Here is a 27542-nt window from a genome sequence, read left to right on the forward strand (position 1 = left end):
TCAGTAATCATTACAAACTGGCCTCGGTCCAACCCAAATTCAGAAAGCTCACAGCTTTTGGGCTTAGCAAGCTACTGCTGTATTAAATGTAGTACGAAAACTATACCTGATCCAGCCCTGGAGAATTCCAGTTTTCTTGCAAGCCCCCCTCCCCTCTTCAAGTTTGTGTATTCACTCTACCTTGCTAACTGTCCTTAACCTGACAACAGCCAGATGCATGTCTCGCTCCGCCCAGCTCCACTCACATATGTATGTGAGCGGAGCTAGGCGGAGTGAGACATGCATCTGGCTGTTGTCAGGTTAAACTGTCCTTGCTGTAATGCAAATAACCTGTGATGTGACCAGCCCTTCTACATGAGACTGGATAAAGGCTGAAACAAACTGGTATCAGAACAAGAGCATGTTCCAAACACTTTTCATTACCTGCCCCTGCAACATCAGACCTTTTTGCAGGAATATATTGATAAGTCATTTCTAAATCTTTTATTCAGGCAAACCTATTGAACAACCAGATATCATACGGGTCCTAGTTCCTGAGCTGAGAACAGTCATAACCATGCTTTTCCAACAAGGCAAGGCAGAGCTTATTGATATTGTCCATTCACCAACAGACTCATTTATATTGCAAAGCTCACTATGTGAAAGAAAGAGCAACTTAGTATTTTGTCTGTTCTCGCCTTTTCATGTCATTCAATATTTCAGCTTAACGAATGACACACAGTATGATTTCAGTATAGCAGTAACATTTATTTCACCCAAGGAAAAGCACTACATATGAAGCTACAGTTGTCCCATTTAGCAGTTTTTACAAACCCAGGGTGAGTCTTTCCTGCATTTCGTCACCTTCTTAAAATAATTGCCTAAGTCATTTTTTTCAAAAATGATTTTTTTGCCTAAATCATCTCTTCATGATGCTGGCCACCTCTGGTAAAATTGCCTACATCCTCAATTAAACAGATCATGCCATTCTACCCCTTTTGTATAATTGCCTATGTCAAGAGTGTGACTTAGGCAGTTTTATTTTTGCTTAAGTCACCAGACAAATTGACTTAGGCAATTTTAGAAGTTTTTCAAAATGGCGGATGATTCTAGGAGACGAAAATTCTACACAGCTGCTGAAGCTATTTCCAAGATTCTGGACTCTTCCCATGTTGGTAAGTGAAGATGTTTACTATAATATACACTAGGCTATCAAAATTGCATAAAATGTGATCTTTTGTGAAAATTTTAGTTTAGGAAGCTAGCTAAAAATGCTCTGTGTTAGACTGGCGGCCTGTCCAGGGTATGCCCTGCCTTTGCCCGAAGCCAGCTGAGATTGCCTCCAGCATTAACCATGACACTAATGAGGAATAAGTGGTATCGATAATAGATGGATGGATGGATGGATGGATGGATGGATGTAAGTTAGCTAAAAAGCACAGTGGAAAGACTCCAGAGTCATCTAACTAAGAAAGTTTTCAATTCTGTAATGTAATCTACAGTCTAGAAAAAATTCACAAAGGACCCTCTTTACTCGATTGATTTTAACTAATGAAAATTTCAGATGAACATAAGTAATCGTAAATGATTTGACTGGTGTTATAGTGTGCCTGTGTTGCTGTATCTAGAGGCAACTTGCAAACCATTTTGGGAATCCACAATGTATCTTAAATACAATTGACCTCAAAGGCAATTCATGTTTGTCAGAATAATCACACATTTTTGAAAGATTTGAATATTTTTTTTTCCCATTTTGGTAGGAGATGCACTTGATATTGATGACACCAGTCTGTCCTCATCTACTGAGAATGACAATGAGACCATCAATAAAGAGATGATGCAGTATGTTGATAATGATGCACCATCTGCTCCCATGGATAAAGTTAAAGATGCCAAGCAGACACATCCACACCAAGAAGACACAATATCAAATGATGATGGCGATGATGGTGATGATGTCATTCAAGATCCGGACTATACCCCAACCTGTGATGAGTCCTCTTCTCCTGAAGATGAAAACAGCCTATCTATGGTGGCAACAACTTTAGAACAGCAGGATGAGGATGTTGAATTAAAAGATGTAGGCAAAAAGAAAAGAAATAAACACCTCAGTCCAAGAACATGGAAGCAAAATGAATCCAAGCAGAAACGTCTAAAAGGAATTTCATACAAGAGCAAAAGTGGCAAAGAAATAAGTGCAAAGACTATGGGTCCTCCCTGCAACTCCAAGTTCTGTCAGCGAGTCTCAACTCGAGACTGCCAAGTCCTTACAGAAGAGCAGCGGCAGTGGGTATTTGACAAGATTTGTGCAATGAACACCTGGGAAGAACGTCGGTTATACGTCACCACTTTGGTCACAAAGACTAGCATAAAGCAAAAAAAAGTTATGGAGGGATCCCGACGCAATTCATCATTTACCTACCAACTGAAGCTTGAAGATGGAACAAGAGTTAAAGTGTGCAAGGCACTTTTTTCTTCTACAATTGGTCTCCCTGAAAGAACCATTACAAAATGGCTGGATGACCCCATCAACCCTGAAAAACAAGCAGAAGTGCCATCAAAATCTGGACCCAAAAGTGGCTGGCACAGAAAGGTTGAAACTGATGTCAAGGATTTCCTTAAGAACTGGTTGAGGGACCTGCCCAGTGTTGACTCACACTACTGCAGAAGCACAGCTACCTACAAAGACAAGAAGTTCCTTTACCAAGGCACAACCATCTCCCAACTACATCGTGAATATGGACAGGCAGCTGCAACTGCTGGAGTGAGAGCTGTTGGAATCCAATATTTCACAGCTGTGTTCCATGAGGAGAACTACTCCGTATTTATTCCAAGAAAAGATCAGTGTGATGTTTGTGTTTCATTCAAACATGGAAATATCAGTAAGGCTGCATACAACGCACATGTCACCAAGAAGGATGAAGCGAGGCAAGAGAAATCTAGGGACAAGGATTCTGCTGATAAAGAGAAGTCCGTTTGGACAATGGACTTGCAAGCTGTGCTACTGTGTCCAAAAACCCAAGCCAGCAGCCTGTATTACAAAACAAAACTGCAGGTCCACAACTTTACCCTTTTCAACTTGAGATCAAAGGAAGGCTACTGCTATGTTTGGGATGAATCAGAAGGTGACCTCTGTAGCGAGGTATTTGCACATCTTCAGTATCATCATTTTGAAGGTGTGATCAAAGGCCATCCAGACCTCAAGGAGATCATAGTGTGGAGCGACGGTTGCGGTTATCAGAATCGCAATACATGTGTAGCAAATGCATACTCTGAGCTTGCAAGGAAATATGGGGTGCTAATAACCCAGAAATACCTTCTTGCAGGTCATACACAAATGGAGTGTGACAGTATGCATAGTACTATTGAACGAAAATTAGTTGCAGATATCTTCACCCCAAGAGACTATGTCGTTGTACTCCAGGCTGCAAGAATCAGGCCATCACCTTACTATGTGAAAGTGCTCAAGCACGATGAGTTCCTGAAGCTGAATGGATCTTACTTCTTCAGCATCAGACCAGGCAAAAAAGTTGGAGACCCGACTGTGCATGACTTGCGGGGTCTTCAGTTTAGCAGTGACGGCAAGGTCCATTTCAAGCTGTCCTTTTCAGAAGACTCTGTGTGGGAAGAACTGCTACAAAGAGTGCAGGTGCCAAATGGGCCAATGGCATGGATAAGTTTGTTTCCATGTGCTCTGCCAATCAAAGAGAGAAAGTTCCAGGACCTCCAGTCAATGAAACCCATCATGCCTGTCGAGTGTCATCACTTCTTTGACAATTTGCCACACTAATAGGCATCAGACAAAAACTCAGCAAAGAAGAGCTGGAAGGAGAAGTGGAAAAAATGCACATGCCTCCTCAGCATTATGTTTTGTTAGTTTGTGCTGTAAAATTGCCTAGGTCACAAAGGCATGTTCAGAAATTTGCCTAAGTCATTTAATTCTGTCATGTTCCATGTTTGACTGACCTTGCTGTTTGTATGTCAAAAGACATCTGTTGTTACAACTTTTTTGATTAAAATTGTTCGTAAATATCATTTATTCAACAAATGGTTCAGTTTTTTGTGTTTCCTGAAAAATTGCAAAAAATGACTTAGGCAATTATTTTAAGAAGGTGACGATTTGTGACAGGTATACTTTGTGCAGTGCACACAACGCTCAGTGCTGTGGTTCCTGTTGCAGAGATTGCACACCTGGCCTGTTTGTAATAACAATGAAAAATTAAAAAAAAATTTAGTTTAGCACATTTACTCAAAGTAAGAGTTGTAGTATGAACTAGATGAGGTTATCTATGTGAGCTACAAGTTTGGTGGCACTGTAATGATCTATAGTGTAATTATAGGCTATTGCATGCTTATAATAACAAAGAAAAAATCTCCAAAAATACAGTTTGGCCTATCTTTCAAAACAAGAAAAAAAAAAAAGAATGTTAGAACTGTAAATATACAGTCATATGTTTATATAACTATTCTTTAATGTATTTATTACTGTTTTCAAGGTTGCACTTTAAAATATGAAATTGTCTAGAGCTGCTCTAACGAAATTTCTCTGTGTTTTTTACCCTTGTCTATACAAAATGACAAAATAAATCTGTCTAAGTCATAAGTAATTATTGGCTTTTATATTCTTATAATAACAATGAAAAATCTAAAACAAAAAAGAGTGTAGCACATTTTCCCAACGTAAAAGTTGTAGTGTGAACTAGATGAGGTTATCTATTTTTGGAGACACTACAATGATCTATAGTGTAATTATTGGCTATTATACTGTATGCTTATAATAACAAAGACAAAATCTCCAAAAATAAAGTTTGGCCTATCTTCCCAAAGTAAGAATTGCAGTATGATCCAAATGAGGTTATCTATGTATCCTACAAGTTTGGAGGAACTACAGTGATCTATAGTGTAGACATTGCCCATTTTATACTTATTCTAATAATATAATAGAGGTGTCATTTGTCATTTAGGCCTTTGGAAAATCCTCAAAAAAGTATTATTTTCGAATCCAATAAATGTGATAATAATCCACCTCTCCTTACTCTAGTATTCTGTTTTTTTTTTTTTTTTTATGGGAATAAATAAATGTTTTTTTCTGGTCTCTCCATCACCTACCCATAATCAGTTTAAGCTGTTTATTTTATTCAGAACTTCTGTTTTTGTAGTAGAGATGAGGAATTAGAACCACTGCATTAATTCTGTATTGTCAAAAGAAAAGACTTAAAAACCATTGCTATTGGTCCACAAAGAGCTGAATCTATTCGGCTATAAAGACCTTGCTGAGTTGCTGGTCAGTTAGGAACCATTTGGACCCCTGAGACCCTCAGAGACTTCCCATAACCAGAACCTAACAAAGTGAGGCAGCATTTAGTTTCTATGCTGCTCAGCTCTGGATCAAGCTCTGTTGGTTCATTTAAATCAGGATTAAAACCTTTTTGTAAACTGCAGTTTTTGACCCAAGAGTCAGATTATCTATTTGTCTGATAAGGCTGAAGATTAAATTAGTGTTGTAACATTCATTACTTTTTAAAGAAATAAATATTAAAATTAATTCAATAAATTATGTTGGGTCTCTGTGTATAAATCGAATTTTGTTTTGGCTTAGGAAAACCTCAGAAAGAATCCCAGGAACAAAATGTAGTTAAAAATACACATTTATTATAAAAATATATACAACAGTCACAGTGAGTTTGGTGATTAGTGAGCAACATAGAAATAATGCACAGGGAAACATGTTCTCTAAATCAGGCAGAACTTTTCTTCTGAAAACGGTTCTTCCAGAACAGATCCAGACCGATGAGTGAGCTCTGCAACCATTAGGATATAAAAATAGAAAAGAACATCAGGCTCTTTCTCAGACAGGAAATGAAGGAGCTGGACTGAGTTGTCTTTCACACATCACACTCATTATCTGCCCAAGGCTTTTCAAAAACAGTGTGAAATGAGGTCAGCGCCCGCTCCTCTGATGGAGAATCACCTACACCGCTGGACCGGACCATAGACAGACGCACCCAGACAGAGGGAACCATCACCTCCCCTCCAACGCTCAAACACACAGATGTGTTACTAAAGGGTTGCCATGACAACTTTCTCCCTTTTCCTTTCGGTCGGGTAGAATGTGAGAGTCTGTATGAGGCATCACATACACATAAATAATCATCAACCCATCATATTCACTGGGTACCACTAATTTGAACGTTCCAGAAACTCTGATACACGATCCTTTGCAATAACAGGGAATTAATATGTTGAATTTCATGCAAAAGAGATTTTACAGTATCATAGGGGTTCAATGTTAAACAGGAGCAGGTAAAGGCAAACACTTGCATAGAGTCACCAACAAGGATCTGGATCAAAGGAAAGGCAAACGTTAAAGAAACCGTTCAAAGTTCTTGATCTGAGGGTCTTTATACCAACTGTAAGCCATGAATGTCTGACCTGCAGGAGATAAGTCTCTCCTGGTTCCTCCTCTAGTAAAAATCCAGCTAACTTCTGATTGGTCTTAAGCACTAAGCTTTGTGTTCAGGCTCTCTTATTTACAGCTGCTGACCATTACTCTGGAGGCATTGCACCTACCAGTGTGAAACACATAACGATAATGGAAAATGTAGAGCATTTCTGGTCACAGTGACTCTGTCATTTATAAAGAGGTTTTAAAAGCAATTGTTAATTTTTATAACTTTGCTGATAGGTTTCTCTACTTAGTGTTTGTTTCACACAGGAAGACATTTGGCAGTGCACTGCCTCCAAGCTCTATCTGGCTGAATCCCAGACCGCTCCCTAAGCACTAACCCTTAACTATCAAGTCTCACTCCCAATAAAGTCACACTTGCAGATGTGGAAGGTGACTTGATTGAAGGGGAGGGTATAAATGTGAATGGGACGGCCTCTTTCCTCCAACAGAAAAAGAAAGCAGCCATTGTTATGGCAACACAGTGATTCCCCGTGTGTGAATGTAGCTCTAAGGCGCAGGGTGACATAAAATATTAAATGTTCCCCTTCCTTTAAACTAATGTATTCGGTCAAATAAAACAATTTCAAAGAGGACCTTTCCTTTTGGAATTAATTACATTTTTCCTTTCTACCTAACTTATGATTTTTCATCAGTGTGATGAAGATGCAGCAAACCTGTAGAACTTCTATTAACACTAGCTGCCAAATTCCAGCGAGCCTGCAACTGATGCAGACTCGCTGTTTAAGGGCTGGACAGGCCACTGGCCCTACCCACTACTTGGTTTTGGAAGGCCCTTAATGTGGCGGAACATGCAGACAGAGGGTTAGTGCTCAGGGTTAATGCTTACGGGCTGGTTTGGGATAGGGACTCTGTGTTAGGAAGCATCTATTTCTGTGTAAAAAATTTTAAAAAAAGCACATCCAACATAAACATTCATAGAATAATGTTTGCATAAACAGCTGTTTTTATTTTTATTTTTTTTTGTTGGAAGTCATTTAAAGATGGAAGGTGCGTTTTGATCTCTGCACCCCTTTTGGATCCAGAATCAGAATGATGGCACCAAGAGAATCCCCTACAGCAGGTAAGATGTCTTCTGCTTATAATATATAATCAGAACAATAAAAAACTAAATAAAACCTTAAATTTTCACAGCTGGATCTCAGTGTCTCTCTGCAAAGTTCCTTTAAATGAGGTTTTATTGTTTTATGGTAAAATCCTGCTGGAAATGTTTTAAACTCCACTGGAAACACCTGCTCTGCATAAACACACACATCACTAACTGGAGGAATGAGCATAATATTCAGAACAAGCAGAATGAGTTTTAAAGCACTGCTGATGTCACTACAGCTGCAGATAAGTCCAACTCTGAGAAGCTCTGCTGGCTTATATTCTGCTGAAAAGTAGGAAGTTATGACATTAATCAGTTGAGAGGTTCAGATTTTCCTTTTACACATTTCTAAGCATAATAACGAGATGCAGTACCAATTTAATTTTACAGCAACAAAGTTAAATGAAGAGAAGTTATAATTAAGAGGATCAGATTTGATGTTTTTTTTTATTTCACTGAAGCCCCTTTAACAACTCTTATCACAACCTCTACACAGAGCAGACTTTTCTGCTTTTTATGGCAAAACTCTGAGAGAAATCTGTAGATTACTCTTTGGTGACCATTTAATGGAGCTCCACAGATCCTCCCCATACTAAACATGCGGAATGAGACACAGACCAACCTAACCTAAATTAGATGTTTTTTTATCCTTACTAGTTTAAAGAGGTCAAAAGAGACTAAAACTGTCACAATATATTATAGAGGTTCTGCATATTTAAAGTATTTCAAATGATCTTTTTCTAATGTAAATAAAACATCAATATGAGGAAACGTTTAGAAGGACAAGCTCAGAAACATTTAACCAAATCATCTGAGTTATTAAAGTATACATTTGTTGGATAAAGCATCCTCCAATATTCTTAGGCCTTCAGTAGTTCCCTGAGGTCCTGGTCCATGCCCCGGGCTCCCAGCTGTTCCAGGCTGTAGTAACGGTGGACCACGGAGTCTGCAGTCACCACCACCACCCTGACGCCGTGGGTGTCTTTACCGAGCTGGCAGCCGATTGCTGAGGTCACCACCATGTCCAGGCCGTCATGGCAGCCGCCGGCGTTCTGGTGATAATGGCCTGTGAAGACCGCCTTCACACCTTAGAGCCATGGACAAGGGGATTAGAGAGAGGAGACATAAATTTGTGTAAACTTTTTATATAAATTCTGTGGATTTTAACAAGACACAAATAAAAAGATTTCTGCAGACGTCAGGTTTTTCCATCAGACTTCTGAAAAGCTTCATGTCTATTTGCAGCCATCACACCCAACAGGCAGTCGGGTTTGAAGGCTTTACTAAAAGTGTGTCCTTCATGTTTCCTGGATGAGCTCTGCAAGGCCACAAATAACATCCAGGTTACAACAAGGACCAAAGAAATGAAGTAAATGATGGAAAAGGCAAATATTGTTAATTTTGTTCGAGAAACTCAACCAGATATTAGTGCTGCTTCTAGAGAGGGTGTCCCAGGGGCATATGTAGATATATAAATTAATAGTACAGCTGCACATTATCATAAACACAGCATTTCAATTTTTAATTGGGTTTAACTTTTTATTTGAAACAGGTTTTCAATTTTAGTTTTGCTATGATGTACAGGTAGAAAAATGTGAGTGCTCTGTGTAATGCTGCCTTCATGTGGTATTGTCAATATTGTAATAGTTCATAGTTAAAAAGAATGAGCTCAAAGTTCAAATCACACAGCTGAAAATGAACCCAACTCACATTCAAAGTTAAAAAAAGAACTAAGTTCACAAACCTACAAATGAAGTAGTTTAAGTTCATTTGGCACACAACCTCATATTTCACCCTTTAAATGTGTGATCATAATATATAGAAAAAAATGGAAAATACTCGATGCAGTCAAGGTATACTATATGTGCAGTGAAGCCTTTATTTAGCCGAATTACACAGAACTTCAGAAACATCCAGGTACATTCAGGTTCTGCTGAAAAGATCTGAAACAAATATGATTTCTTACGTTACTTATTGAGTAGCAGATATTTCTGAAGATAGTTCAGATGCTTTATCTCTTTAAATTTGAGGAGGACGTTGTTGTGATACGGACTTGTGCACAGTTTGCACAAAAACGTGACTTTTTTTCCTGTCCAAGTACCGGTATTCCTTTGTTAGCTCATTAAACTCTGCAAAGCGCTCTGCCAAACTGGCATCAGATATACAAGAAGATGAGTCTGAATCACACAGACTAGTACTAACAGTAGACATGCTGGTCTGTCATGCTTCTTTCTACAAGTGCAGTAGAACTTGACGTTATCCAATGAAAAGTGTTGCTATCAATTAAAGCGTACAAGAGCTGAGTGTGACGCTCATTCTTCTCAGAATGAGCGTCGCTCTTATTCATTCATTGCTTCAAAACTGATGCATTCAGTTCACCGTTCACTAAAAATATGAACGTATTCAGTGAACGCCATTCACTGAACATGAACACTGGGTATCGTACAACACTGGGTATCGTAATTATGGTAAATACAAAAAAAATGACATGAAAAATTCACATGGAACCCCACTTGTGCTTTAGAATACCCAAGATGCTGAGATGAGGTAAAATTCAACATGTCGGTATGATACGTTCTCTGACGTTGTGTTTGTAGCCTACAGTACACAATGTTTATTTTCATTTCGGAAAACCAGGACACCTTGGAGGGGGGGGGGGGGTGTTTTTTGTTGTTAAATATTAGAGATTTTGAAGATATATTTTGTAGATACATTGTTTAGATTTACTTATATATTTCTAACCCTTTTATAGAATAGAATAGAAAATCTCTTTATTGTCCCACAATGGGCAAATTTACAGCAGCAGAAAGATTATTGAAAATAGTCACACAAATGAGGACCTTAGAAAAATGTATAAGAATAACATAATAGGGAAGAGTTAAAATATAAAAAATACAATTCTGTAAAGTGTTTTAACAATATAAAACTGGAGAATAAATAACCAATATGCAGCTATGGACATTTTTAGAGTAATGGATATTTGAAAATAGCAGCAACATCAGAGATGTGCAGAATGACAGCAGCAGGTTATTTAACTGACTAAGGTTTCTATCATTACATTTGATTTGATTTGTTCCTGCTACCGGTGGTTTGAATCTTTATTCCACTCTGGATTCTTGTGAGTGTAGTCTTTGTTCACGTTAACTTTTAAAAAAATAAATAAATAAACAAACAGTTTTGAAAACCTCGGTATTGATTCTTTTCCTGCTTTGTGTGTCAACTTTCACGGTTGCTAAGCAAGAGAGCATACATCGGTAAAACCCGCCGAAGGGAGGACCTGTTCGAATTTACAGCCAAAACTCTTCCGGCCTCCTTATTTTCAAGGACTTCAAAAGATCCAGTCTAGGTAGACCGCGTCCTTGGATGATGCAGCCCAGGTTTTCGAACAGAGCCTCTGATTAAGAACAGGGCTGCCCGCACTGACGCGGCTCAGGGATTACGTCACACGGAGCGTCGTGCGCAGTGCCCGAATGCCTGTAAATTTAATGGTCCAATTAAGGTAATTTAAAAAATCAGGACATTTCCTCACTTTCTAAAAAAAACCCGGGATGCCCGGGACAGGACGTGAAATACGGATATGTCCCGGGAAATACGGACGTTTGGTCACCCTAAATATGACCAGATGACCAGGTGAAAAGTATCATCTTTACCAGACCACATGAAGGCAGCATAGTTCAGATGATAAACTGTCCCACTGATACAGAGGGTAGGGGAAGTATTCAGACCCCTTTAAATGTTTCACCCTTTGTTTCCTTACAGCCAGGCAAAAATGGTCAGAGTTGTTCCCAAGCCACTCCTGTGTTATTTTAGCTGTGTGCTTAGGGTCATTGTCATGTTGGAAGGTGAACTTTTGGCTCAGTCTGAGGTCCTGAGTTCTCTGGAAGAGGTTTTCTTCCAGGATATTGCTCTACTTGGCAGCATTCATTTTTCCTTCAATTACAACCAGTCATCCAGTCCCTGCAGCTGAAAAACATCCCCATAGCATTATGCTGCCACCACCTTGTTTCACTGTTGGGATTGTATTGGGCAGATGATGATGCCCAATATAATCCCAACAGACGGTTTTCTCCACACGTACTGCTTAGAATCAACACCAAAAAGTTCAATCTTGGTCTCATCAGACCAGAGAATCTTCTTTCTCATAGTCTGGGAGTCCTTCATGTGTTTTTTTGCAAACTCTATGTGGGCTTTTATGTGTCTTGCACTGAGGTGAGGCTTCCGTCGGGCCACTGACATAAAGGGCTACAGTGATAGTTGAATTTGTGGAACTTTCTCCCGTCTCCCTACTGAATCTATGGAGCTCAGTCACAGTGACCTTTAGGTTCTTCTTTACCTCTCTCACCAAGGCTCTTCTCCCACTATTGGTCAGTATGGCTGGACGGCCAGATCTAGGAAGAGTTCTGGTTGTTCCAAACTTCTTCCATTTAAGGATTATGGAGGCCACTGTGTTCTAAGGAACCTTGAGTGCTGCAGAAATTCTTTTGTTACCTTGGCCAGGTCTGTATCTTGCTCCTTGGGCAGTTCCTTCGACCTCATGATTCTCGTTTGCTCTGACATGCACTGTTAGCTGTACCGTAAGGTCTTATAAAGACAGGTGGGTGGCTTTCAATAATCAAGTCCAATCAGTTTAATTAAATACTGCCAGACTCCAATGAAGGAGCAGAACCATCTCAAGGAGGATCCAAAGAAAAGGATAGTATGAGAGTTAGATATAGCCCCATTTACACTACCCTTTTGAAACCGTGCAGACAGCGGTCCGAGCACGGTAACCAAGATAACTGTTGAGTGTAAATGGAATGCGACTGACTCGGACCGTGCCAGACACAACCGAACTGCGCTAAATCTAGTACTAGTTCAACAGTAGGGCTCGGAACAGTTCAGTTGTGGCTTGGTTCTGTGATAACAAAGAGTGCATGAGCAGACTGCGTCATCTCCTATTTACAGTCAGCTGACTCATTTTGCAGGTTTCCTGCTGTTTCCGGCTTTTTAATTTACAGATTTCTTCACATGTTCACAACATTAACTTCTTCTCAGCCTATTAGCAATAAATGGCATTAAAGGGGTCCTCTAATACCCAATGAGCTGTGGGATGGGTCTGAGCCAGGAACTCTTGTTTGTCTGACTAATTACTTTTTAAGCTCAGATCACAATTCAGCATTTCTAAGAAATTGCCGAAATTAACAGTTTTACTGCGAATCGTTGCTAAGATGTAATAAATCCAGTATTATTACTGAAAACACACCTGCTATTCTATGGCTGGAAATGACAGAAATGGCTTCTAGCAAGATATCATGGTTTACACCCCAAATACTGCAGAAAGTATTTCTTTGCATAACACTGGACAAAGTGAGGATGTTTAATTAGAGAGAAGAAGTACGTAGGATGATGCCCTACCTGCCCTTTTGAATCGGTCCATTAGTCTTTGCCTAACGTCTGTCTGCAGGTTGAAGTAGTTGTCGTCTTCATCAGGGTTCTTTAAGTACAGCGGAATATGTTGGAAAACCAGGATGTGTTTTGGTTTTGGCTGTTAAGCAGAAAAAATAAAGAACAGCATATGTCATAGTTTCACACAGTAAAAAAAAAAAAAAAAAATATCCCATCGTCATTGATCACTGAAGGTAATGCCGTTTTACCGTCATAGAGGAGGCCCTGCTCAGCTGGGCTTCCAGCCACGTTTCCTGTGCCTCTTTCAGCTGTGGACAGGCCGAGGCATCGAAGAACAACTGGGAGTTAAGAACCAGGCAGAGGACACCACCCACCTTGGAAAGAAGCATGAAGGAAAATATTAAAACAAAGTTAAAATATCTGCTTGGCCAAACAAACAATGCCTTGCAAAAGGACTCTCATCCCTTCACCTGCTTTTACATTCTCTTACAAGACGGCAACAATTCTTAAGGTTCTGGCTGCTGTGCTATAAGCCATGATATGGGGCAGTGTTGGCCTAGTGGGTTAGGGCAGTCTGCTTGTGCCCTGACAAGTACCCAGTGAAATCCCCACAGCCAGCACTCTGGGTTCCTGAGCAAGACCCTAAACTCCACACTGCTCCCCGGGCACCGCACAATGGCAGCCCACTGCTCCCCAAGGGGATTGGTTAAATGCAGAGAATGAATATTGCCCATTATTATTATATACATTTTGGACAATGAGAACCAATGTCCATGCTGGTTTGTAACATAATCACTGGGGTAGGGGATGGAAGTTTAGCTGCTGTTGGACTCTGTTGATTATGGTTTTCAGCCATGTTTTTCCTTGTTCTTTGTAAATATTGACTTAGCTTAGTTGAGTTTCACTAGTTTAGTCAAGAGTTTTAACTAAAATATGTTTCACTTGGTGCTGAATATTTTTTTTTTACAGACTTTTATATTTTCAATAAAGTTGTGTTGAATTTAATACATCCATGTACAGAGTTATCTCTTTTACCATGATTTGAGCTTGATTCACAATCATAGTACAACACCAGATCCGTTTCATTGCTACTGACCACTAGAGGGCTGTACTGAAAGCAAGAATTGAGTTAGTAACTGAAGTGTACTTTCCACCATGCAAAAATATGGAAAAGTAATTAAAATCCCCCTGAGACATTTGCTTGTCTGAGATGAAATTCGGCATTTCATCCACTAATTGGCTTTAAGGCCAAAGGAGGACACAAGAACAAGCAGGTGACATGTAACTCAAGGTGCATATGCCCAAAAGACAGTAAAGAGCCCAGCCAATGAGATATGGAAGAACCCTGATTCCACAAGGCTTCAGAAGGAAAGGGCTCCTTTAACACACAAAGGAAAAGCATTGCAAAAGCGCTGTCATACAACCAAGATCACTGTCATGCCACATCGCTAGGAGGTCAATACACTGCAACTCACTACTTTAAGCAGCACCACCTGGCAGTCATCTGGGGTTTGATGAACCCAAGTTACACAAGTTCTTATCTTTAGAGCTGTTAAAGACAAAACCCACAAAGTCTGCAGCCGTAAAAAACATGGTTTACTGTCAAAGTAGATGGCAGTAGCAGCGGCAGTTGTCTCTGGTCCTACACAGCCTCTAATGAGTTTTCTTTTAGAATTTTCCTCCACAGCATCAAGCTGACACATCCAGGTCTCATAGTAGGAATGAGATCGACGGGATAACGATCAGTGATACTTTTCCTTCTCAAACAACTTTTTTTATGCACTGCCAAACATCGGTAACAAGGGTCAATTTAAGTGTATTTTTCCTCTTTTTTGAGCACTTAATGCAATTTGCCAGTGGGATATTTACATTTAAAAATAAGAATTAAAACACCATGATTTTATCTTAAGTGCATAATATCTAAGTATCTTATGTTAAGAGTGAAAATATTCATTCCACTGAGAGATCGTTTTATTTACTTGCAAAAAAATGAATGGCAAATACACTTTATAAGACAATGTTAATATTTTTAGATCCGTTTTTGCAGTGTAGCCCAAATGCCTCATCTGCTCAGATTGTCTTCTTCCACATTTGTCTATTGCAGAGATTCACCCACATTTCAGCCTGTGACCTGCAAATTAACCAGCGACAGGCAACCTCCTACTGGTTTACTCTATATGAAAAATAAAGATAAACAGGTGAAACTGTAGATAAGCTGATACATGTAGACATGTTTTCTATGTTGTTTATTTCATTTTATTTGTGCTTACCCAGAAGCTAAAGTAGTCATCCCCCCAGGCTGTGCAGTACTTCTCCACTGTGCTGGGAGTCGGGGTATTACCAAGGTCATGGTTCCCGCTGACGAACACAAGGGGGATGGAGGGATCCGCCCCCTTTAAGGCATCCCTCAGGTCTCGCTCCTGATCTTCTCTGAACTGTGTTCCTAGCAGAAGAGGTAGAACGACTTTAATGCTAAAGTCTTCAAGACAGATTAGAGATTAGAGGTCTTGTGACAAAAACTTCATGAAAACAATAAAATATTAATGTTGAACTTTACGATTTTACAAAGAGCAAAAAACATGCCAAACAGAGATCTTTTAATTGTGAGATGTACCTTAACGGCAGGATAAAAAAGGCTGCATATAAAACTGAGCAGTTTATAGTGTAGTGCAACAATCCATTGTATCAGAGTCTTCCAAGTGTGGTACTGTACAACAGAGGTCAATGCATGTTGTTTAGCCAAAGACATGATGCCCAGGAATACAGTCAGAAGAGATTGTTTCGTCAGTTTGATGATGGACCAAAATAGACAAAAGACATCTTTTCCTGTCACAAAATTAATTATTTTAATCCAATATTAATAATGCTTTTGGCATGAAACTACAATACAAAGACATCCACACTACATACTCAACAGTGCATCCAGAAATTTAAAGAGTGCTTGACTTTTTGCACTTTAGTTTATGTTACAGCCTTTTTCTACATTTTATAAAATCGATCTTTTTCCACAGAATTAGACACAGATTTGTGTGGATAAAGTGAAGCACAGTCAATAGTTTCTGGATGCACCAAGTGTTCCTTCATACATCACAAGAGATCTCGTCATGGCAAAGCTAAGCAATGTCATTCCACATCGCAGCTTTTCCTTATACGGTTCAGCCCCTAATGCTTTGTGTAGAGATGCACAGATATGAGCATTTTGGCTGATATCTGATAATAATATTGCAGTTATGGCCAATATTTATGGATATTATATTGTATATCCATCTTTACTGTCTTGACACCATGAAAAACCGACAACAGTGTAGTAACTGCTTTCTTGCATCAGATAAACAACCACAATCCTATGCTTTATTAGTATCAATTCACCAAATGAATATTTTGGGACCAGTCAAAGTAATTAAGGATTTATTTAGAAAATATACCTTTTTTATGTCTATTTTCTGGTAGGTTTATTGTGATCACCATAGATTAAAAGGTTTTGTGACACATACTAGTTTCCTACCACCCCTAAGTTCCCACTGGTCCCTGCCTGGCCACTCAGGAAAACTTTCTGAAACTACCGCTGGTCAAACCCACTTATAAAAACATCACGGGTTTCTGTGAAGAATGACCGTTCATGACAATCTTTAGAGGACTTTTCACCAGAGCAGAATTCAGCATGAATGAAGAAAAAGATGGAACTTGCTTAACCTATAGACCATTGGAGATGTGTGGATCCTGCAGCCATTCAACAAGACCAAATTGAGAGTTGTCCAATGATGTTAGAAGCTTTAGATTTGATTAGAGTTACAGGCTTTCTCAGCAAATTTCAGTTTAAACATTTGTCCACACACCAGTAGAAAAACCCTCTCAGGAAAAACACAAGGGAGTAAAAGCAGGCGGGACAGAATCAGGAGACTGAAAGTGAGCTTAGATTAAAGAAAGTCCTTGAAATTAGACATGTCTCTTGGAGGTTAGCTTACATTTGACAGGAAAAAGAATTGGGATTGAAAAACTTTCTGTTCCATTCAAACAAGATAAGATGGATGGAGGGAAATATTGTCCAAGGCTTTACTTCTGCCTTTAGTCTGACAGGACTTTGTTATTTTGGCCAGTGTGCTCCTCCATGTGGACCACATTAATGTGATGCAAATGAGTCCATCAGGGTTTTGCTCCAACTTCTGTACATGAGCCGCTCTGATCTGCACTTCATCAGAAACTCTTTGATAGGAGAGCTAATTCATTAGATAAAGACATCGCTGCTCGGCCCTCAGTCTTCTTTCCTTTAAGTCTAGGTATAAAGGGCTGGTTATACTCCCACAGCAGTGTGTCGTAGTAAGTAGGGTTGTCAAAAGTATCGAAACTCAAAAAAGTATCGATACTGAAATGTTGTATCCGAATACAATACTCGTTTTTAAAAGTATCGATACAGTGCCGTCACCAGTGGCACCTAAGCAGTCATTCATCTAAAGTGCAGAATAGAGGAAAATTCACTTTCAGAACACTGTGTGATTGAATAATTCTACGCACTTTTCAGTTTCAGACTGTTTTTCTGTAACAGGTGCAGCTGCTGAGAATTATTTTTGTTTCTTAACTGGTTTGGCTAGTGTCATTGTTATGTGTGCAAAGCATAGCCAAGGAAGGAACACTTAATTTTAATTTTATAAGTTTTTTATCAAGCTTGCTTAATATTATGCACAGCATACAAGCTTTATTGTGTTTATTTATTGTATTTTATTTCTTTGTTTTTATCCTTGTGGTATCGAAAATGGTATCGAGTATCGAATATTTTCCTTAGTATCGGTATCGAGTTGAAAAGTTTAGTATTGTGACAACCCTAGTAGTAAGCTTGTCGTAGGTATGATGCAGATATTTTTGATTTATGCCCAATTTTAAAGTGTGGTCTACACTGTTTCTCCATGCCACAACACAAGAGGGACAATCAAGAACTAGCTGTAAGTCCATATATGGCCGAGGCGATGAGGAAGTAGAGTTTGAGTTTTTAACAGCACTAGCGTCTTGTTTTTTGGACAGTAGCCTGATAGAAAAGGGGGTATGAGAGAGGGGGAGAGACATGCGGCAAAGCACCCAGGCCGGCCACGTCGAGGACTAATGCCTCCGTACATGGGTCATGCTCACTAACCACTGCGCCACCTGCACGCCTGCAAGGGGCAAGTTTGTGCGACAACGGAGGGCGACAAAGAGTGGGGATCAAGGTGGAAAAAGGGTCCCAGCATTCTCGCACAACTCGCTCTTCTAGCTGGTCCAACTTCACGAGTCGTTTTCCACAATGGCGGTCATACAAACAAAACAAGCCGGTAAGGTACCAAACAGGAAATACGCATAGTGTAGAGCGGATGTAGATTTGACCAATCAGAGGCCACCTGCCTGCGGCACTGTCTGTGGTCAACTGCAACTTTGGAGAGGTGCAGCAGAGTGTCTGCGGAAGGGGCAGGGGCACATTAACGTTCACTGCGACATACACGCAGGCAACCTGGTTTTGTGAGCATAAACCAGCCTTAAAGCTCAGACTCGACACCAGATGACCCACAATTACACAAGCAAACTGAAGCTTTGATGCCTCAATATGAGATTTAAGAAGGCTTCAAAGAGATCAATCAGAGGTGAGCAAAAATTAAAGTGTTTGTATAAGCAGACAGACTAGCAAATTAGGGTTGACAGAGTAAGGTACGAGGCATGTGAGCGCAGCTGTTGGCTAAGGAGAACGGACAGATAATAGAGAGAAGAGATGGATGGGAAAATAAAATGTGAGAGCAATGAAAAGGAGCAACAGGGAGTGAAATCTCTGGGTACGGAAATATACTTGCCAATTTCCTGTCGCCGACAGGCAGCAGTGGCGACAATACCAGTTGACAGCCAGCTTCCCCTGGCCGCCACCCATTTATTTAGATAAACCCTTTAAGGGGAAATGTCAGCCGAGGAGCGGAGGGAGCAGCTCCGGCCGTAATATCTCTCCCCCCTCCTCTCCATCAGTCTGGTTAGCAGCTTCATGATGGACGTGGCGGGTAATGAGGATTGCACACACAACCTGCTCCGTGGGGCTGACAGTAACCAGGGCTGACGCCGCACCGTTTAAAGGTCCTCAAGCCTTCGGGTTTAAACCCCACGTTGCCGCACCCCCTGGTGAATTCATCTTGCTCTACCACCTCTAAGGTCGACTGATTGATGCAAAGGAAAACAGAGAGAAAGGGAGGCTGGAAGATGATACCGGACACATTCAGTTGGGTTGTATGGTGCACTGATAACAGATGACAATGATACTTATATTCCTGCAGTTACACATCATGTAAAGAGGAAAGCAACGTTCACTACTGTTACTGTGCAGCCACAAATACTGGTCACTTTGACCCAAAGCAGAGGAAAGCAAGGGAAGCTCTGTGACTAAACCAAGCTGAATCTGTGCTGCATATGAATAACTGGCCTTGAGTCAATGGGAAACAGGGAGCCAAGGACATTACACAGATGACATGCTGCTTTACATAGAAAATATCTTCTAATTATGATTAACATCTCCATTTACCTGCAGGACTGAGGTCAGGGAAACTATGATCACTCTCCTTTCAAATGTGTCGATTACTCAGATGGTGAGCAGAGATGAGGCAGGTTTCCCTGTTTCTCTCTTCCTTTAGGCCAATTAGTGAAGCAGGAACCTTGTGTTCAATCCCTAATTGTCATGCAAAGGTAGTTTGCTTTGGTAGGTGGATCCTAGCTTTTTTTCATGCAACTAAATTTGGACATGTACACAAACACACACATAATGGCAGAATTACTTTCAGTTCAGTATTAGAAACAACAATAAAGTGTTTCTAAGCAGCAGCATCAAAAGGTGCATGCTTACATACAATGAGTGAAATCATAAATCATAACATAAATGTCACCACAGGACAGAGTTGTAGCTTACAATAAACTCACAAGACCATGCATCAGCTAGGCTATACATGACTCCAGATATATGCCGTGGGGAACTTTATAAGGGTAGAAGAAGAAACGGGTGATCGGTGTCTTATGGTGAAACTCCTGCACATAGATAAGACCAACAGTCTTAAATGCAGCTGTCAGGTTTAAGGTTCTACATACTATATGCAGCAATATGACTTCTTTAAAATGGAAAGAATTTCTATTCTGGATTTATTAAAACGGATAAGCAAACATTTGGTTTTCTCAAGAGCTTTAAATCCCTTTGAATTTTCAAAGCAGATCGACATTTGTAGTTAAAAAGCACCATTGGAAGATTTCCTGTTGACACAGAACCAGCATTTGGTCGCAAGCCAGTTGCTAAAAAAGCTTTCTATGGTATCTGGGCTACAGGCAGCCGGGTTTGGACCTTGGCAGAATTTTCTTTAAACCAGCAATATTTCCTTTGAGCTTGCTGTTGCTTGAGGTGAGTAACTAAATTCCTTATAGAGTAATTAACCTACTTATTTAACATGGAGAAAACAATGAGACAAAGCTGTGGTTGGTCAGGGGTCTTCAACCTTTTCCAGGCCAAGGACCCCAAGATGATGGTGAGATGGAGCGGGGACCCCCTAATTATATAGATTGTATGAAAATGTATTATATCAAATTGGTCCTACAGTCACTCTATTACATATGGAGTAATGTAACTAAAGTAATTTCGCCCTGGGATTATTAAAGTATTTCTGATTCTGGTTCCTGGTTGATGGGACAGGTGTTGTGAATGAAACGGTGCCCAGGTTGAAAGAGCTCCTGTGTGTCACTGAATGTGTGCATTGATGACTGAAAGACATCTCCAGTCTCCATTTATCTGTTCACTACAGTGTATTTAATTCATGTTAATGTACATTTAAATACATTTCAATTAGTGGGAAAAATTGCAGAGGGGAATTTAAAAAAAAGTCTAATCAACCAAAACTTTTGTGACCCCCATGCAGTACCTCCGTGGACCCCATGTTAAAGGAATAGTACACCCAAAACATGATTTGCCTTCATTTTCTACTCACCCCCATGCTGAACAAAACTCTGGAGTACTTTTTTGATATCTCAAATGCATCTGGAGATCTGGGAGGCTTCTTGCTGTCTGCTGACATTCAAATAATGGAGGTCTATGGCGCCCGAGACAGAAAGGTCCATAAAAGTCCACAAAAACGTGTCAATATTCCTCCATACTGCTCGTCCAATGTAATCAAAGTGTCCTGAGTGGGTAGCATCCAGAATTTACTCGAAACGAAGTCATTTAGAACGTTTTAGAGCCTAAACAGTAGTGTATAGGATTTCCTAATAGCGCCCCCTTGCGCGCTCACGATTCTACGGAAGCCGGCAGACCAGACCAGCGCATTCAGCTCGGCAAAGAACTCATGCTCTTCCTCAACACTGAAGTCCTCAGACATTTTTCTTTCGTTGTTTCTTTCTTTGCACAGGTAAACAGCACATTTCTTCTTCTACGCTTGCATTATCGGCAGAGCAGACGTTGAATGCGCACTTTCATCTGGTTTGGTCTGCCGGCTTCCGTAGAATCGTGAGCGCGCATGGGGGCGCTATTAGGAAATCCTATACACTACTGTTTATGCTCTAAAAACATTCTAAATGACTTCGTTTCGAGTAAATTCTGGATGCTACCCACTCAGGACACTTGGATTACATTGGACGAGCAGTATGGAGGAATATTGACACGTTTTTGTGGACTTTTATGGACCTTTCTGTCTCGGGCGCCATAGACCTCCATTATTTGAATGTCAGCAGACAGCAAGAAGCCTCCCAGATCTCCAGATGCATTTGAGATATCAAAAAAGTACTCCAGAGTGTTGTTCAGCATGGGGGTGAGTAGAAAATGAAGGCTAATCATGTTTTGGGTGTACTATTCCTTTAAAGACCTCCGTTTTAGGTCATCTAAGAAAGTGGAGAATGTAACTTTTCATAGCTAGTAATTATTAATAGCTGGTAATGACAACATTTTTGCAGATTGCAGATTTCTGCACATAAACATCCTGTTCAGTTTTAACACATCACTGTATTTGTTCACCTACACATGTACCAGTACATCCATAACAAACAAACCAGGGTTCTAAGACTTGAGCTCAAATCTTTTTGTCTGGGGCTCATAATAGCAGCTTAGATTCACTTTACTAGATAAATGACATGATGATGGCAGATAGCGGTCCTTAACAAGACCATAATGAAAATGATGATTATATATGTGCTATCACATAGTCCCTACGGAAGCTGCTACCACCACGACCCGACCCAGGTTGATGGATGGATGGATGGATGCTACACAGTACATAAAGGATTAGGGCCATTATAAATAAAACATAAATTAAAAAGCCACAAAAAAGGTTATTGAATTCTGACTTTAATTCCTCAGAATTCTGAATTTAATCTAAGAATCATTCTCATAGAATGATGACTGCTATTATTATTCAGACTTTATTGAAGTGATAATCCTGGGCTTTATTAGTTTAATTCTGAGACTAAAGTCAGAAAAAAATAGAATTTTTTGTTTTATTGTTTTTTTTCATTGGCCCTAATCCTCTTCCATATTATTAGATTGCTGAAGCTTGTCCTCTCTTAACCTGTGCTGCTGTCAACAGCACGCTTTTGACTCTTTTCTTTCCTCTTCTCTACCCACAGACAGCTCATCCTCCTCCTTTCTCTCCTTTTCTACTGACCAACAGGAGCCAGTGGAGGTCACTGTAAAGTTTCACAGTTGACAACCTTCCAGAGCCAACTCTGCATTTATCTGGGATTGGAACCGACCTGTAATAAGATCACAATGTGGCCCCTTCAAGGCTGCATTCAATCTCACCTTGCATTAAATACAAAATGAAACAGTCAAAGTCTTTGGCAGAAAAGACCGAATGAAATGGCAGGAAACCTGGTGATAATGATGATAAACGTCCCCTGAGTGTTTGACATGTTATAGTGAATGATGACACCCTTACCTGGCATAGCATGGACCAGGTCACCACACAGCACCATGAACCTCGGCCTGGGTCGCAGACGGTTTACAGCCTCCACAGTCTGTTTGGTAAGCTCCACTTCTTCAGTCCACTCATCTCCTCCGTTGTCACAGTCACCTACCCTCCAGGACTTCATCAGCCCTAGCTGGGGGTCTGCGGCTTGGATGAAGCAGAAAGGTCCGGTCCAGTTCCGCTCTGCATCTGGAGAAAAGATAAACTGGATCACAATGCAGCAGTAGGATCAGTTCCTTCTGAGATCAACACATGAACTGTCCCTGTTTCCTCTCTGTTCTTCTCTAAACAACAGCAGATTCTAGTTGTATTTTTCTACCATCTCAGAAAAATACAACTATAATGGACAAATAAAATCTCAGGGGATTAGATGGACTAAAACATACAGCAGGTATCTTATGTTCATAAGAAGACAAATGCTGATTGTTTTTCCATGTCAGTAAACGGAGACTCATCACAGCTTAGTGCTGATAGAAACAACGTGTTACATGGAGAGACTAAAATACTAAAGCCCTGAAAAATTATATGTTAATGAATTCTGCTTGTTGCCTTAAAATAGACAGATGTAAAGAGCAGGTGTGAACCACAGCTTTCCGCTCCACACCATCACTGTGGGGAGAGCTGCATTTAACGCTCACACTCAGAGTCCAGTAACTGTTCCTATGTGCCAAATATCCGTCCCAGATGAGTTTATGATGTTTCTGAGACAAAAAGCCCTTTTGGAAAAAGAACAAAGAGCTTATTACTGATCCTTTCCATTTATTTCGCACTTCCTATTCCCTTTCTTATAGAGTTAATGTCTCCATATTACAATTTTCTTTGTGAGAGCAGACAGCAAAGGAACGTAGGTGGAGTGGCCACCTTGTTAAACATTACCGGGGGTTTAAAAAGGTAGATGTGAGCAAACTTGACTCTCCAGATAAAGACCTCAGTCAAAATCATATTGTTGAGTATTTACAGGCTTCAAAACAGCTTATTTTTAGTAGTGTTGCACCGATACAAGTACGGTATGGACACTACTGGTAAAGACCTGTTAAGACCTGTTAAACATGTCTTTAACAGGGGGTACGCAACCCCTAGGGGGTCCACAGAGGTACTGCATGGGGGTCACAAAAGTTTTGGTTGATTAGACTTTTTTTTTTATACCCCAAAATAGGGTGCCGATACCATTTTGAAAGCCAAAAGTTTATTCAACTATTGTCACCCATTCCAGGTAGGCAATAAAAAGTTCTACTGGATTCACTTTGTATCAGTCTTTTCCCTGCTTCACAGAGGTAGGCGGCAGCTTGACAAAGTAGTATGTAGTAAGTAGTATGCAGTTCTTCATATATACACACACACACACAATTTCAAACGCATGGTATTGGTATGGTATCGGCCAATAGTGCACAGCCAGGTATCATATCGGTATCAGGGCCTTTTTTAACTGCTACCTGCGTCTTCACTAAAACTAAGAAGTAGAGCACATCACCCCAGTTCTAAAGCCCTTACACTGGCACCCTGTATTTAAAATACTTCTGTTAGTCTATGAATCCCTGAATGGCTTAGCTCAAGAATATATTATAGGCTTGTTTCAGAGCATCTACCTGTCAGATCGTCCTCCTCAAGGCTACTCTGCATACCCAGAACCAAACATTAAGAAGCAGGTTTAACTTCTAATGTCCAATAATCTGAAATAAACAACTAGAACATTGTAGCTTTATTTGTGTTTTCTCTATTCCACTGCAATTGATTTCTCTATTTTTATGCAAATAAACTTCCGTTGCCTTAGAAAAATCATGCTTGTAATCTTCAAAATACAGTTTGATGAACATGTGATTGTTTAATAAACGATCACTGTTTAAAGTATTAAACCAAAGAAAGAAATATAACAGAATTTTATATATAAATGATGTGGGGGGTATCTATATGCAAGAAGCACTTAATTTATCGGTCAACACTGTTACAGACAAGCTGATTGGTCTGCAGCTGAGAAGCAGCTAAACTTTATGGTTCACAAACTTTTTTTGATGAGCCCCCAACCCATCCCCCCCCCTCCAACAAATCCTTTTAACAGTTGAACAAGGAAAAGTAATTTGCTGTAAACCCTTTAGCTAGAAAATAAAGGAATTTTATAAATGATTTCTGTTTAAATTTAACTGTGACAGAGGCCATTGGGGGCCAGAGCCCCTGTTTATTTCTTAAACCATATGAGTATAATTATTTCTTATGCGTATTGTGTGCAGACACAGATACTGCCCATATATCGTCTAACTGATCTATTTAATTTTTTTACCTTTTACAATTTTGTTTAAACAATTAATTAAAAATGTAGGCGTTGCACTTTTAGCTTTAGTTGTGTTCAGACAGGATCACTGTTTTAGGGGTGAAATCCAATCTTTAATAAGCCATGCAGATTATGATTTTGTCCAATATCTATTCTTTATAATAGTTTTAATAGCTTCACAATAAATGTTTCAATCTTGTTTTATCTGAATATAAGGAGCAGGTTTCAACCCATTATGTCTCGTTTTCAACCCACCCTTTGACTTCCATTGTGAAACTGGATTCACATGAATGTGTCATTTTAAACACTGAACACTAACACTGTAACTATACAGTCATATTTTTACATCCCTGTTTTTTCATCACAATGTTTTTGTTTTTTGTTTTTTTATCACTGCTGCTTACCTTATTAAGGCTGGACTTTAAAACATGAAATAGTCTAAAGAGCTGAGACAAAATAAAATCTGTCTAAGTCTAAAACTGTAAACATGTGTTGATCTCTATCACAGTTTATAAATCAATGCCATAGATAAATCGAAATTGCTGAACATATCCAATGTAAACAGCAACATATCAGAAACGTTAAGAGGAAGGCAACGTTTAAATGTACAATGACAGAAAAATACCATAATAGGCTGTGATAAAAGCAGCCAGAGCAGTTAGTGCATTTCGCCCGAGCTAAAGGAGCTAGCGACAGGCAGATACCTTCAGTCAGTCCGCTAAAGGTCCGATGTTTGGCTCGGAGGAATAAATCTTCCTTCTCTGCCATGCCCTTTGGTTTTTCGAGAAAGTTAGCCAGTTACTCCCTGACCTGAAGTTCTTGTGACGGTTGTTATTTATTTACATATTATTCTGTTCGCGCATGCGCAGGGCGGATCCGGCTTCCTTGTCGTTACATACGTAGTAGACGCCTTATTGGACGTAGTCGGCAGCGAGGCTATGGCGAGGCCCATAGATATCCATAATAATATCTATGGCGAGGCCGACATGCCTAGAAGGCAGCCATCTTGGATCGGACCACGGTTCAGACAGCTACTGTCAGAATGAATAGGAGGCAGCTCAGATCGTCATTTTAATTACATGAAAGATAATAATACAATAATCTCTAACATTGCACAACCCCTTTAAAGACCAAAGCAAGTTTTAAAATTGCATTTCAGTTAGACTACACATATTTATTTAGATTAAAAACTATTTAAACTGAACTCAAACTGGATGAGATATATGCAAAGTTATATTTTTCACTTATATAAAAAAACACAAGGTTTTATATTATTATGTTATAAGATTATATTTGACAAATATAATATATTTATATAGTATATTATTATTCTTCAGTGTTTTTAAGGATTTCTCTTTGATAATAAGCATTATGATCTATAAATGAAAATTTGTTGTAATGTGATTTACAAAAGAGAGTAAAGTTTTTATTTTGTTTTTTAATTTAATTTTATATTTTCAAATTCTATAATTTTTCCAGACTGACAAACTGGTGATGGCTAACCAACCAGACATTGTGTTGATCGACAAACAACAGAAGAAGGCAGTAGTGATAGATGTTGCAATCCCAAGCGACTGCAACATCAAGAAGAAAGAACACGAGAAGCTTGAGAAATACCAAGGACTGAAGGAGGAGCTAGAAAAGATGTGGAAAGTAAGAGCAGCAGTGGTGCCAGTGGTAATTGGAGCACTGGGGGCTGTGACCCCAAAACTGGGAGAGTGGCTACAGCAGATTCCAGGTAAAACATCAGAGGTCTCTGTCCAGAAGAGCGCAGTCCTAGGAACAGCTAAGATACTGCGCAGAACCCTCAAACTCCCAGGCCTCTGGGAGGACCCGAGCTTGAGGAAGACATACCACCCCACAAGGGGTGAGAAAATAAGCGTTATCTTGAGTAGTTAAAACATGTCTTTTGTTGTCTCATAGGAATTTTTCCTTATATGCAGATAAAAGAAGATGGAAACATTCAAGATTTATTGTAACCCTAATAAAAACTATTATAAAGAATAGGTATTGGTCAAAATCATAATCTGTCTGAACACAACTGAAGTTTAAAGTACAACACCTGGATTTTTAATTAATTGTCGAAATAAAATTGTAAAATTGAAAAAATTAAATAGATCTGTGAATAAAATAAGGGCAGTATTTGTGTCTGCACACAATAATCACAATAAATAATTATACTTATTTGGTTTAAGGAATAAACAGGCGCTCCTGCCCCCACTGGCCTCTGTCAAGAACCCCCCCATTAATGGGTAAAACACTCAAACATTTTTCTTTTCATCTAATAATAGTAAAAATATGATTTTGTTGTAGGGTAAAATCATGTTTAATGTGAGGAATTATTCAATATGAAGTCATTTATTTGTTATTTGCAATTATAAATAATTGAAAGTGTAACTGACAGAGGCACAGTTAAATTTAAAG

General features: G+C 39.5%; 1 protein-coding gene across 1 annotated transcript; it reads right to left on the reverse strand.

Moving 5' to 3' along the window:
* Positions 1 to 5611: 5611 nt before the first annotated feature.
* cpped1 (calcineurin-like phosphoesterase domain containing 1) lies at positions 5612 to 25983 on the reverse strand. Its single transcript, XM_038274173.1, has 6 exons — positions 25823 to 25983; positions 22823 to 23041; positions 15191 to 15363; positions 13168 to 13294; positions 12930 to 13061; positions 5612 to 8622 (listed from the first exon to the last, which is right to left on the reverse strand). Exons 1-6 carry the CDS (start codon positions 25884 to 25886, stop codon positions 8396 to 8398), a joined length of 942 nt encoding a protein of 313 aa, XP_038130101.1. The 5' UTR covers positions 25887 to 25983; the 3' UTR covers positions 5612 to 8395.
* Between the last annotated feature and the right edge of the window lie 1559 nt (positions 25984 to 27542).

This window comes from Cyprinodon tularosa, unplaced genomic scaffold (assembly GCF_016077235.1).
Source record: "Cyprinodon tularosa strain WSP-4 unplaced genomic scaffold, ASM1607723v1 ctg90, whole genome shotgun sequence".
NCBI classification, from domain to species: domain Eukaryota; kingdom Metazoa; phylum Chordata; class Actinopteri; order Cyprinodontiformes; family Cyprinodontidae; genus Cyprinodon; species Cyprinodon tularosa.